A 15,436-nucleotide genomic window follows, 5' to 3' on the forward strand; every position below is an offset into this window, starting at 1 on the left:
CTTACAAGGAAAACCACTACGACAACAACTTCAAACACACACTTTTTTTCTTTCAGAAATATAATACTCAATTGATTGTTAACAAAGATCCACATACTGTCAATTTCTGGAAGCATAAATAGTAATTTAAATATACAAAATATATGTGATAGTTTCTTTTTTATTCATCCGTGGTAATATCTATATTCAACTAACAAGTTACTCTTAAAAGATATATATGATTCTTTTTAACTTAAAACTTCACCACCACGTAAAATCAAATCCACCCTATCCCCTGTCCCCTGCATTTCCTGTTTCTTCCTTGAAATAAAAAGAAAAAAAAAAGTGGTCATAATTCTTTGGTCATGGTGTCATAATTAGTAAGAATGGGTGAGATGAGCATGCACAGAAGATTATGACCCCAAATGTGGTGATAACCAGTGTCAGGAAATGAACAAGAAATACGTTTTTAAATTCATAAACCTAAATTTCGAGACAGACTGGCATTTAGCATACTGAAATATGCAAACTAGTGTAGTTCCATGTTTATTACTCATTTTCTAGGGGAAATAAGCAAACGCATGAAAAGTGACTTAAAAATAGTGATGACGGTGGCCTCGAGGCCACTGGTCCCACTTTCCTGAAAGTGGTCATGCTCCTCAGCTTTCAATTCCTCCTTCCTTTCATTGTCACAGTGAACCCTGGTCTCCTGCAATCAGATCATTGATGCAAGGACACACGTCCCTAAACTCATTTCTGAAGAAAACGTTTTCCGCGGGGATGTTCAAATATACCCTACTAGCTTTCTCTGGAGCCTGACTAGCCATTGCTTAGTACACACAAGAGGATATTGAAGAGAAATTCTTACAAAGCCAATGTAGCAAAAATATTGGTGTCAGCAGAATTGGATGTCCAATTAAGCATCACATTGGCATTCATTTCCTGTCGAATCCTTAAAAACCTAAAAAGTAACAGGTGCTCTTAACAAATAAGATATTCAACTTCCACACTAGTAGCACCAGATCACATAGTATATGGTTGGACATGATGTGTAGCTGTGAGCTCTTGTACAGAAGCCAGATGTGGGCACGGAAAGAAAAACACCTTTTTGAATGCAAAAATCAATAATAAAAGGCATCAAGGGATCACATATAAAAGAGATAACAAACCAGTTAATACCGAAATTATATCATATAGTAAACTCTTGATATTTCTGTGATTTATATACGTATATGTGTATTATTTCAGGTGTCACCCATAAACTAGTAAAATATTTACATTTTAATATCTTCTGGATTCAAAATAATCCGGGATCAATAGGTGTGCCTTCACTGCAAGGACATAGACAGACACTTGATCTTGAACTTGCCAGGGGTGGGCAGAGCTTCCCGTGGCAGTTCGTTTCAACAGAGGAGACATGGAACAGTTATCACGGGACTGAGTCGACCTCCCTCTTCATACTGAGTACTGTGGAGCTCCCGCCATCCTGCACACACTCATATGGCCGTATCCCAGAACACCGTCTGCTGTTTAGAGTAGGGGGGAGGGCTGTACTTCTTTGCACCTGCGTTCTTCTTCCAGCTGGGCAGGATGGGCATGCTATCCTGTTTGCAAAGGCCCTTTTCCGTTTTCTGTCTATCCTTTATTTCCTTGCACAAGCAACGCTTTTTCTCAATCATCTCAAGCATTGTATGATCTCCATGAAACCACTGCATGCATGCGACCTAGCAAAAAAGAAAAAGTGAATACAGAGGGGAAAAAATGGAATGAAGGCATTTTTTGGCACTATGCTAAAGTTGTTTAGAACAATTTCAACTGTTTCTATACCTCCTTTTAAAAACTCTTTCAATGAATTGAGAAACATAGTAATTCTTACAAAGCAAAAACAAAAGCATAGAAACTATAAACAAACTTTGTTTGTAAATCAATAGACATCGTGATATTTAACAAGAATTTGGACGTGAATATTTTTCCAATATGTTCTGAAAGTTCATGATATGAAAGTGAGACTTTTATCTTTTCTATGATTTGCCAATTATCTGCCGATTACTTTCATGGTGTCTCTATTGTTTCACAGGCCCTCACATTTCTGAATTTGTTTATGGGAGTTTTTTTTTCACAAAAGTCAAACATGAATCTAATATCTTTTAAAGACTTTGATGAATATTTTTATTCTTGAAATAATTTTGAAACACATGGGCTCATTTATAAAAAGTGTATAATAGAATTAGTATTTTTAATACTTTGTCCCAACAAAAAAATCAGTGTACACTATATGCATGGAGTGTAAAGGCTGAAATGACTTTTCTGTAAAAAAAGTTTTTGCTATAGGTTAAGTTCCAGAAATGCAGACAAACAGATTTATCAGGCCGATTGCATTACCAAGACGAAAAGCAGTATGGACTATACCAGAGATGCCAAAAATATATACAGAATGTAAGCAACCTTGTTGAAAGTAAAAGACATCATTCCCTAAAAGTATATAAAGTTCAGGTAAAAGGGATATATGTCGCATATCTATGTATACTTGACTCATAACACTATCTTAAGTTCAACTTCAAAAAGTAATATCACTTGAGATTAGATAACATAGATAACATCACTTGAAATGTGTATAAATATTTGGCACCCTCCAGTATATATATGTAGTAGAACCTCTGTAAATTGACCACCAAAGGGACTGTAACAAAGTGGTCAACATATAGAGGTTGTCAACATAAGGAACTAGGCCAACTGTACTTCTATGGACGCACATGTGGTGCATCCAGTCTATGAAAATTAGGTCAACTTAAAGAGGTGGTCAATTTAGGGAGGTCAGCTATGGAGGTTCTACTGTGCACACGGATATAAGTACACACACATATGTATTTCCGGACAGGTAAGCAAAGCCCCCAGGTACATGTAGTATCCTGTCTAACTGTTCTTTGGAATAAAGCTAGCATGTTAAGTCTGTCACACAAGGGCAGCAATGATAGCTGGCCATGACCCCAGCCAGGATAGTGAAGCTTTCTCTTAATTATTTAAGCAGATCTAGTCTATAACCTTAATGATTAAAATAGCTCACTCAGAGTAACTAAACTTGGTGTTAAAACTTTAGGATAATAGTAAGCAGAGCAAATACTTACAATAATGCTTACTGGATTATCAGATTTCATTCTAAGTACTTTGCATAGTTTATTTCATTTATCCTTTATGAGTATATGCAGAAATAAGTGCTATTTATTAGCCCATAACAATGAATAAAATGATAGTTAAACAGATTTGGTGACTTAAGTTACAGAGCCAACAAATGGCAGAATCAAGATTTGAATTCAAGAGTGTATTTTCAACATTAGTAATGTCTTTAACAACTACAGCTAAAGCTTCACAGTGTATACACGGCATTGGAAGGAACTGGGAAGATAGATGAGTACAATACTAATGTTTGTATGGACAAGGAAGCTATGAATTCAAGATGCTGTATATCTTACTCAAAGCCAGGCAGGTAGGTTTTGGTGTGAACAAAGCTAAGTAGAAATTTCACGATTCCTAATCCTTTAGGAAGAGAGCAGGACCTACAGCCAGAAAACAGGGATTCAAATCCTGAATGGGTAGCTGATCATTCAGCCTCTTGCCTTCTTTATTTGAAAACGAGAGTTGATAATACCTCACTTTCAGAAGTCGGCATGAGATTTAGATGGATAATGAAAGTCAACTCATTTTAAAAACAGCAAAGCATTGACCAAGTCTTGTGATTCTAATTGCTGACAAGCATCTAGTAGTTTTCTGTACCTATAGAAAGTTAGAATGTTTGTAGCCCTGCAATTATAACTCTGAGTCTCAAAAAGTTTCAGAAACGAGGGTAACATTTTGCCTGATAAGTGACACAGATCTGTGTAACTCAGGTCTGCTCGAATCCAAAGTTGATGCTCTTTCCACTACAGCATGTGTATTTCTTTCATCGCAAAATTCTTCATACTTTATCAAAATACATGTATAAAATCTCATCCCACCTCCCACTGAAGTTAAAAGAACTCTGGGAACTTTGGTAGTTGGCTGCTCTCTGCTGAGTTCTTCTCTGGAAATTGCCCCTGGCTAAAGAGAATCGTCTCATTCAAGGTTCAGGTTTGTGGGGAAGGTGGCAGATATCTAAAGATTAGCCATGCCTCAATTCAGATATCTGTGAGGGGCTTTCCCAATTTCAGAGGTTCCTCAGGGATCAATTGAGACATTCGTCGGGACTTCGACAGCGTTCAACTTCTTGCTCTGTCCATCCTGCTTCATTCTTCCCCTCTCACTGGTCCTCCCTCTAGACAGCACTGCCCAGTAAATGCAATTCCTGCACGTACATTTCTATCACAGAGTCTGCTGCCCAGGAAACCTACACTGCATTGTTACCACTGTATGTTATTGAATGTATATAATATTTTGCATGGAAAATACGTTTCATTATCCTTGTGCTTGGACATAAAAATTAACGCATGTAATAATAATTTAAAAAAAGAACTCCGGGAATTGATTGTTACAACTAATTTGAAGCTGACCCACTTCCGGTAAGTGTATACTGCAAGACAACTGTATGATGATTATACAATTCCTATGAGCACTATCTCTTGGACAAGGTTTTTTTATTGACGTGATTCAGCAGAGGCAATATTCTTGGATAATAAGTTCATGGAAATAAAAGCAAGTGAAGTTCTGTCAAGGAAGTAAAATCTCCACCCTGTATGTGTAGGCTACACACAGTGACTTCTTTTCAAAAGGTACAGTATGAAGAGAGGGCAAAGGAGTAACTTTGTAGCAGAAAAGATGCTATTGTCTGAATGTCTGTGTCTCTGCAAAATTCACATGAGGGTGAGTGTGCCAAGAGGTGGGAATCTCCGTGAGGTGATTCAGAGGGGAGTGGGATTAATATCCTTATCAAAAAGGCCTAAGAGAATTCTTTTGTCTTCTCTTCCAAGTGGCGATGCACAAGGAAGTTGGCGATCTGCAGCCCTGAAGAGGGCCGGAACCAGAACCCAACCATGTTGAAATCTTGATCTTGAACTTGCCACCTCGCAAACTGTGAGAAATTATTCTCAGTTGTTTGTGAGCTACACGACTTATAATATTTTCTTATAGAAACGTAATGAACAGATAATCTGGCAAACACCACCTCGCTCAGATGGTCAATAGTGGGAAAGCAAACTGGGAGTGTTCGTGTGTATTGTTATGATGTGAGAAGAATGACGGCATTTTACCTCCCCCGTTTCCCTCTCCCAAACATACAGCTCCACTCTGATCACGAGAAAAATACCAGACCAACCCAAATTGAAAGACACTGCAAAATCCATGACTGATGCTCCTCAGCGTAGCTAAGGCCACTGGAAATAAGAAAAGTCTGACAAATTGTCATAGCCTAGAGAACTTAAGGAGACCAAATGGCTAAATATAATTTCTTTGCTGTGCTAAAAGCGACAGTGGAGCAGAAAAAGGACACTGGATAAAAACTAAGGGAACCAGAATGAAGTGTGGACTTTAGCTGATAAGAATGTAATAATACCGATTCATTAGTTGTGACAAATGAACTATAGTAATGTCAGTCACTAGCAGTAGGTGAAATAATAGTGTGTGATACACCAGAATCCTCGGTGCATCTTGTAACTTTTCTGTAAATTTAAAACTCTTCTAAAATTTAAAAAGTTTATGTATTTAAAAAGTCAAGTGAAGAGACAATATTCTTTCCAAATGTTGTTCTAATAGTATCTTTTATTCTTTAAAAGGAAGCAGCATGGTCTAATAATAAAAGTCAAATGATATCACGGAGATTCTCTGTGACACTGAAAAGTCAGGTTGTATATTGAATAAATATCAATTTATTAAATTAAATTATGCATTAAAATACATAATTATCATATACATAATGTGTATATTTATATATACCTTGCAGATATATTTTATGTATGTCATTGATAATTTATACATACATTATGTATTAGTACATACACAGGTGTAGGAGGCAGGGGACTGAAGCATATAATCTCATCTAATGATCCTTCAGTAAATTAGGAGTCACGTAAATGAGCAGGAGCCTTTAGCTCACTTCGATAATGACTTTCTCTAGGAAATAAAATTAACTACTTCCTGAAATTAAGACTGTATTTTCTTAAAAGAACAAAAGAATAAAAATTCAGTAAAGCAATAAATCTCCATAATATTTATTTAAAATATTTAGTTTTCCAAAATATATAAATCATAAAAAGAATACTCTGAAATAAGTACTTGGAGTGTTTCAATATTAAAAATGATACCAGAATAAAAATGATACAAGCGTGCCCATCTCTACTGATTTTGATTTTTGTGTTCCCTTAGTTAGCATGTGAAAAATAATAATTTATCAAAGACCGTGGATGTTTAGAAGAATATTCTCCAGCTCCATCCATGTAAACATGAAGGAGGTAAAGTCTCCATCTTTCTTTATGGCTGCATAGGAGGGAGGGTGATTGGTGGGATCACATCTATGATTTATCCTACAAGGGTACATGTGAATCTTACTAAATGTGGAATATAAATGTCTTAACACAAATGTCTTAAGAAAATGACATGAAGGCTATGTTAACCAGTTGGATGAAAGTATTCCAAATTGTATATAGTAACGACCTGCTGTACCCCATGATATTATTAATGTACACAGCTATGGCTTAATAAAAAAATTTTTTTAAAAAGACTGTGGATGTAGCCTAATCATATAGACTCTCATATTAACCTGAAATAATTAAAAAAACAAAAAAGACTTAGGAGACAGAGCAGAGGAGCAGTCAAGTGCTTTGTTAACCTTGGAATTAACTTCTGCTGTGAGCTTTGAAACCTAATCTTAAGTGTAAAATTTAATTTCCTAACCAATAGGTGCAGCAGTCAACACTAACTTTCAGATGATCTGGAGAGAATTGTCCGTACTCTGTTGCTCTCTCTCTGTGTCCACGTCTTTAACCTGGGCTGCCCATTTTATGAGAAATTATCATTTCCTGCACGAGTAGTATAACTAACCTGGCTGAAAAGGAAGAGGAGTTAACAAAGTTCTCTGGATTTTCTCTTTACTCCACAGAAAGTATCTCTGGGAGACCATGAGTGGCATTGGTGAGGCCACAAGAAAGAGAAGGGACGTTGACTAGCCAGCGTCATTCAAGAAGGGGTGAGACTTTGTCAGAGATTGTGGGAGGTAGAACTCTGAGGCTGTGCTCACCCTACCCTTGGAAGTCATGAGCTCAGCTGGGGCTGTTACTGCTTTCCTTGAAAATGTTCTTCCTTTTCCACTTAATGAGAAATTCCTGTATTAATAAAACACATAGAAAACCGTGTCATGCTTTTTTTCTTTTTAACATAAATCTTCGAGAAAAACGACAGGAATTAGCAAACTGCTGCCTGTTTATTCACAGGCCATGAGCAAGAATTTTTTGCACATTTAAATAGTGAAAAAAAAAATCTAAAGAAGAATATTTTCAGCTAGGTGCCCGTAGCATAGTGGTTACGGCACCAGCCACATACACTGAGGGTTGCGGGTTCGAACCCAGCCGGGGCCAGCTAAACAACGGCAACAAAAAAATACCTGGGTGCTGTGGTGGGCAACTGTAGTTCCAGCTACTCTGGGTGGCTGAGGCAGGAGAATTGCTTAAGCCCAAGAGTTTGAGGTTGCTATGAGCTGTGATGCTACGGCACCTACTGAGGGCAATATAAGAAGACTCTGTCTTAAAAAAAAAAAAAGAGGAATATTTTGTAGTACATGGAAATCATACGGAATGGCAGTGTACATGAATGAAGATTTTTTGGCACGCAGATGTATCCATTTATTGTCTATAAAATATAGTTGAGCAGCTGGGACGGAGAGCATGAGTCTTACAAAGCCTAATATATTTACAACCTGACCCCTTATCAAAAAAAGAAAGAAAAATGCTACCCTCTAAACTGCCTGATAAGATAAAAAATACAGCTAATTAGTAAAATAATATTAATCCACTTTGTTACTAGGAATATAGTATCTAAAAGGGTGAACTAAATTGTATGCTAGACTTGTAAAGAGTGGGAAGAATAAATTTTAAAAGGTAAACATAAGAAAGCCTGTTAAATTTCCACTTATCGTCACCATAGTAAATGGTTGTAAATTGAATTAAACTACTGTTGCCCGATCATTCCACTCTTTCCTAAATATGCTTTCAACTAAGTAATCAACTGACCCTTAAAGTAAGTGTCTATTAGAACTGGCTGATAGCAGACCACGAAGAATAATGTCAGCATCGGAGCTATAAAAAGGGCTGTAAAACAAAATCAAGAGTATTGATTCAGGTGGACTTACAGTATTTTTCACGTTAAGTTTTGCCCATTTAGATAAACCAGAAATGATGAGACCTAGATTTAACGGCAGTTTTGGCAATTAATTTAGAGAAATTATTTGGACATGTCAACTACACCTTTTATGATTCGATCATTATAAGATAAAGCAGAATGCTGGGATTAAAGACATAAAGTAGATAAATTGGTCTGATTCGATCATTATAAGATAAAGCAGAATACTGGGATTAAAGACATAAAGCAGATAAATTGTTCCAAATTGTGTAGATAAGAGATTTAACACCAGGTCAATTAGTGCTTTTAGTAACCCCGCAGAGGTTACTTAGCTGCCTGTGACGTGTCACTAGGGGACTCAACATAAATATAAAAATTTATTTTTAGAATTTTTGCTTCCAATTTTAGCGAATATACTATTTCTTATTGTTTTCGTTTAAACTACATTTTAGAAGCTAGAGGCCAACTTCACATAGTTTGGGTAACGATATCTGCTCTCAGGAAACCTTTTGACATTTACAAAACGGAGAAAGAAGGGTTATGATTATTGGCACTTGTCACCATATTCACTAATGGAATGACACTGCTTTCCTAGTTATCACATAACAAGATTTCAAGTGATCATATCACAGGGAAAAAAAGTCTTTTTCTTTGAAAGAGAATTGCTTGATCCACATCTCTTTTATAAAACTATTGATATTTTGGAAATATATCCAGATGATCCAACATCGCAGACTTTTTTGTACTAAACATTTAAAAGGTACAGTCAAACAATCCATGTGGCTTCATAACTACTTTTAAATAAGATTTACACAACTTGGAAAGCATAGACTCAAGGCTAGGAAGATCGTTTTGACCTAAATGATTGTTTTGCTCCTTTTAAATGAAGGCCAAAATGAAGCTAGTTGAACAGATAATATAAGTGTACAATACCAAAAAAATAGCAGGGATTTTTCAATTCTGTTGACCGAAAAGCTCATCTTTCCATCTCAATTCAGTGATGTTGCTTTCTTCCCTGAGATAACTATGAGGATTAAGGACCATATATAAAATGCAGGTAGCTTTTAAATATTGGTTATATTATTTGAAATAAGAAGCATCTTTGGTATAGCTTTAGGTTTTACCAGAGTTTTTTGCCTGTTTGCCTCCTTATCTCTGATCGACTCATCAAATGTTTCTTTAATCATTTCCCTTGCAATTCTCCCTCATTCATCAGCAGCAGCGTTGACTCAGAATGTGTGTTTACAGAAGAATTATTAGGCAAGTCTACACCTGAGGCATGCGCTGCAATTACCGTGTTTATTTCTCACGTCTGAATTTAGTTTTGAGATATAGAGATATTGATAAAATGAGAACCAGGTTGATTTCAGAGTTGCTTTTGAATGCACACATCATGGGTCACATTAACAACTCTTCTTCTGGAAGGTCTGAAATTCTCCCTTGATCCACAACCTCTGGTCAACTATTAGACACATAATGAAAAACATCCCATATTGGTATTTTAAGTCACAGATGCTCTTTGTTTTCACGTCCAGGAGGTTCCTATACAGAACTCATGAGAAGATGTAAATGTTATAAACGAATAAGCCTTTCAATGGTATGGTTGTAAAGAAAAAGGGAGTTTCATGTTAAAATCTATGGCTTATTTTCTCTGCCTATAAATTGAAGGAAATGTTTAACCCCTTCAATTTTATAGTGATGTCCTTTACTCAAGGACACGTTGTCACAAGTCACTTTTGGGGATGGAGGTTGTTTTCAACTACCATGCTAGACAGTCACGGTTATTGCTTCTTTCAAGCTTCTCTAAAGCAATGCACATCCTCCTTTAATAACAACCATCCTCTCTGTGCAGGTGTTTGATGTTTTATTTTCTTCGGAGGCAGTACAAAGTGGATAAAAGGACAAGATGACTGGTGCTACCAGCTATTAGTTGTGAGATCCCAGACAAGTGGCCTCCCCATTCTGAGATCTTCGTTTATTTATCTGTAAGATAAATGTAATAAAGCCTCAGATTTCTTGAGAGGACTGAATGTACTAATTTGGCATCTACTAAAAAGTGGATACCCACACAGATAAAAGCTTCTCGCCCCCCGTAGACTGTCAGCTCTCTGAAGACGGTGGCTTTGTTGTGGATCTTCATGACCTGAGTTGGCCTTTATAGACGTATGCACTAAACATTCATAAAATTGAAAGGATGAACACATGGATGACTCTAGGTGTAAAGTTTTCTGGCTATTTTAAGGAAAGTTTCTTTTAAAATCTTTCATTTAATTAATGATTTCCTTCCACTTAGGTTAAGTTGAATCCAATAATATATGAAATTATACAAGTTCAAAATATTTCCTGTGATTTATAAACCCTGAGAATCATCAACATGAAGTTCAGTGCTCCATGCCATGTGAGTCAGACTTTGGGTGTTGTGTGGCCGAGAACGTCGCTTTTCCAAACTCTGGACATCAATTCTTGGCCATTTGGCTGAAGCCAGGAGACAAACTAATGCTTCCTAAGCCGTAGTCTGCACCCAGCCCCCACTGGGAGTAATTAAAATGCAAATCCTTAGGCACCGCTGTCAGAGGTTCTGACTGTAGGTGTGAGGTGAGTTTTAGGAAGTTATACTTTTATCAGGCTTCCCAGGCAGTTCTGATGGAAGTTAGTGGGACTGCCACACTTTGAGAAATACAAACACTCTAGTGAAAGATGAGAAGAGGTTATACCAAGTCAGGGTGGCACTGAAACATTCTTCCAGGGTCAGACCCTTCCTGTGGTCTGTCCCTATATAATGGGCACGTCACATAAGGAAGGAATGAACTGGAGTTTGGGGAGAAGAAATCAGATGTGTGCCTTAGCGAATTATCTCAAGTGTAATCTCTCCATCCTGGACACACATATATCTGTATGCATACTTATGCATCTATATCATGTATTTATAATTAAATTATTGAATTGCTCTGTCTGTCTCTTGTTATCGTATTTAAAAGTAAAATTCTAGGCCAGGCACAAAAGCTCACACCTATAATCCTAGAATTCTAAGAGGCCAAGGTGAGTGGATCACCCGAGCTCAGGAGTTAGAGACTTGCTTGAGCAAGAGCAAGACACAGTCTCTACCAAAATGAAAAACTAGCTGGGTGTTTTGGCAGGTATCTGTAGACCCAGGTACTCAGGATGCTAAGGCAAGAGGACTGTTTAAGCCCAAAAGTGTGAGGTTGCTGTGAGTCATGATGCCATGGCACTCTACCCAGGGGGATAGAGTGAGACTCTGTCTCAAAAAATAAATAACTAAATAAAGTAAAATAAAAATTCTATTAGGAATGTATGTGCCAATAATATCATTCAAAATAATGCTCATAAAATTCTGTATCTTGAGGTTGATTGATCTAAAGAAATGATCTCAACACATTCTTCAGTGATGGCATAAAACTTCTAAAATAAATTTGTAATGTATATACACCTTTGATCATGTGACTTTGAAGTGAAAGATCCAAGAAATAATCACAAAAACATCAACAAGGTAATAATAACAGGCACCATGACTTACTGCACATAACCATATTCCTGGACCTCTATGGGCTATACACATATGTCAACTCCCCTTAAAGCTTGATTTTTCTGAAACATTCCCTATTTCTGATTTCTGTTTGAGATGATAAAAATGAAGCTTCAAGTGATTATTAAGTAACGTTTTAAAGCATCATATGCCTAATAGAAGGATGACTTAGAATTGCAATTCAAGACTAAATCTGCTAAATACTAAAGCCTGTTTACACTAGGTTGCCTCAAAGCTAATTATGAAGTGACCCATAGTGGCATACCACACACACACACACACACACACAATCCTTATGGTACTTTAACTTCATCTAGTCAATGACACAGGATACAATAAAGCTGTATTTACTGCTAAAAGATTTGAGCATTTATAAGCTATCAAAACTTTGATAGGGAGATAAAATTTTGACCTTTTTATTTGTTTTTATCGTCACCACTACCACTGTTTTCACCTTCATTATTTTCAAGGTCGTAGGCATAACACACAGCATTTCCTCACCGTGTGTAAGACGCCACATGCGGACTGTCTGCCTCATTTCATTTTGGTCTCTCAATAACCTTGCCAGTACCATTTTTGAGCTGATAAAATCAAGTTTAGAAGAGGTTAATCGTGATGATGTAGCAGTCTCTGGTGACAGATTCCTTCCCAGGCATGAAGAGGGATTATTAAGAGAGAAGAGCATGATAATCTCCCTTCCCCCAGACTGGACCTCTATCCACCACAGAGACTCCCTACATCTCATCCACAGAGATACACTCCTAAGGCCCAGAGCATTTCAATGGATTATCCTAGTATCCCAAGTCTGAACTGCAAAGGTGGTCCTTCTCTGCTCTTGACTTTCTTACTCTCCAGGGTTCCTTCTTAAAGAAGCTGTTACTGAAGTTTTTACCGGATGGAGCATCCCAACAGAGGACATTTCCAAGTGGTCAGTAATAACAATTAAAATGACAATACGAGCCGGGGTTCCTTTCTTGCTACATGAGAATACCCCATCTCATCTCACCTCCAAATCACTACTTACTGTAAGTGCCTCCATATACTTGTGTGTTAAAAACCCATTACCTACTCTGGATGGCGGCTCAAAGGAGGCCCTCTGGAGGTGTTCTGGTCTGTTTCAGTAGCCACTCTGCAGATCGTTTCAACAAACCTTTTCATGATCACAAAAAAACAAGTACAGTAATCCTCCCATACACATTTATACTTCACTAAGCAGAGTCACAGTAGGATGAAATGTTAGCGTCTCCTGACTACGTTACAAGATGACAAGGAAATGCAAACACAGACCAGGATCCCAGCCACGTGTCTCTTAGGAACAATGATAAGTGCAAACTGCAGGTGCCTCTGAGTCAGGACACGTTCTCTGGGGAAGGACTGTGATCAAACGTACAACAAAAACCTAGCCGTCCCGTAACACGCCATCCACCTCGGCATAAATTAAACGGTATTTGCCCCTTTATACAAAGCACAGATACAGGTACAATAAGTGGGCTTTCTGTGTAAAGGTACAAAAAACCCCGCAATGACTGTGAGAAATGATAATACTACATTAGAAAGAGGGGATCTGTGATTTAAGTGTCTAAAATTGACTTACAGTACTGCCCTATTAAGACTTGCACAAAGCGGTGAAGGACAGCTAATGTAAGCGTAAGTGTCATATGAGGTAATATATTCATTGCACAACGCAAAATGAGGCTTTTCAGAAGAAAGGCGATTACTGTTAAAATACTGTGTCTATCTCCCCAGACAGAGCCAGGGGATAACCTTCAAAAACAATGTATGATTCTTCACTTGCCTTTTTACTACTTTGTAATTACAAAGTCCTTTTCCTTTGCAAGTAAAAATGGAAACATGATATATTGTTTTCCAACGAAGAAGACACAGTATATTTCTCAGCAATTAAATCTAGTCATGGCCACATATACAATTTCAGCTATTCATTGATTAAGCTAATTGTTTGTAATAAAGAAAAAAAACCTCTGAGCAGGTTTCAGAGTTAATTTATATGTTTTTACATGAGCAAGAAGATTATAAGTAGAAGGTTTTAAAGAGATATTCCCTGAAGAAGCTAGCAGTATTAGAATAAAATTCAATTATACCAAAGGCATTCATGTTTTTCACTGAGTATATTCTCTTAATCATTTGCATTAATATTAATTTAATTTCCATTTAATTTCATTATGAATTATTAGTTTTAATAGTATATAAATAGCAGGTGTGTGTGTGTGTGTGTGTATATCTTATGTGCATAGGTACACTTGACCACAGAGAAATGAGGCAAAGCTGAATTTCAGTAAACATTTGCTCTGTCTAGTCAAAGAGAGAAAAGTTTACAGTCAAGCAAAACATGCCAATCTTCAAGAAACAGAGTTTTGTGATAATTGCCAAAACAGTCATTTTTAGTTCTCGCAAACTTGAATGGAGCTAGGGAAGTATCTGCAAAATGCTTTTCTCCACGAGAACGCATCACCTAAAGGTGAGCGTAAGTGTGTTACAAAAGGAGAAACACACTGCAGTCACAATCATTTGATTCTGGAGTCAGGTTGGTATTTTACCAGCTCTGGGCAAGTGACATCACTTGTCAGTGTAGAAAAGGATCAGAGGGTCCAAACCGAGGAATGTGACGCTGTTTCTGGCATGCAGTCGTCTTGTATAAGGTGCGCAGCATTTAAGATTTGTGATCCAAGGGAGAAAGAACAAATCAGGAGATTTCACATTAAGAGAGCAGAAGATGACCTCTATGGTTTATCTTTCAAGGGTACAAGTCAATCTTTCTGAAAGTAGAATATAAACATCTTAACACAATAACTAAGAAAATGACATAAAGGCTATGTTAACCAGTTTGACGAAAATATTTCAAATTGTACATGAAAACACCACTGTACCCCATGACTGCATTAATGCACAAGCTAACATTTAATAAAAAAAAGTGAGAGCCGAAGATAAAGGTAGGGTGTGGAGGGAGAAATGGCAACGGTGATGCCAAAAAAGACTGGACTTTGGCTTCCCTTGAAAAATCTCAGGGTTTTCTCTGCCCTCTTTCAACAGGCTTGTCCTAGTTCAACCCAATCCCAGTTGCACGCGATCGCCACACTGCAGAGAAGTGCCAGTTGCCATTTTTTATTGCCCCGGTCATAAAACTTTTCGTGGAGTAGAAAAAAATACCTGCTACATTCTTGATTTTATCAAAATGAGAAACCGCTCATTTCCAGTGCCCACCAGGCAGCCACAGGCCTTGGGGTTTGCATCTTCCTAACCACACCATCGAAATAATTTCCTTTTACTCTCTGATTCCAAGGGTGAGCCACACTGACCTGAAGCCCGAGGCCTTTCTTTCTAACTCAAAGTCAGCACTTACTCCCCAAGTAATTAAAGTTATACCTGTAACTTTGCCCATAAACTAATTAGACTGCTACCATAATTGGACTTCCTCAAAAGAGGTTCATCCAAATGATTATGAGGTCGTGTGGAAAGGCAGGGAAAAAAATGAACACCTTTTATAAGAAACCGAATGTTTTGACATAATAACTAGGAAAGTTACATGAAGGCTATGTTAACCAGTTTGATGGAAGTGTCTTGGATTGTGTATGAAAACACCACACTGTACCCCCAAAG

At 37.3% G+C, this 15,436-nt stretch overlaps 1 protein-coding gene across 1 annotated transcript in view; it reads right to left on the reverse strand.

Moving 5' to 3' along the window:
* Positions 1–1,475: 1,475 nt before the first annotated feature.
* Positions 1,476–15,436, reverse strand: part of NYAP2 (neuronal tyrosine-phosphorylated phosphoinositide-3-kinase adaptor 2) — a 251,110-nt gene continuing 237,149 nt past the window's right edge. Inside the window, 1 exon segment of the mRNA XM_012802112.2 lies at positions 1,476–1,703. Within this exon segment, the coding sequence (XP_012657566.2) occupies positions 1,476–1,703 (228 nt within the window).

The sequence above is a fragment of the Otolemur garnettii genome, unplaced genomic scaffold, assembly GCF_000181295.1.
Source record: "Otolemur garnettii isolate 467f Iridium unplaced genomic scaffold, OtoGar3 scaffold00013, whole genome shotgun sequence".
Classification (NCBI taxonomy): Eukaryota; Metazoa; Chordata; class Mammalia; order Primates; family Galagidae; genus Otolemur; species Otolemur garnettii.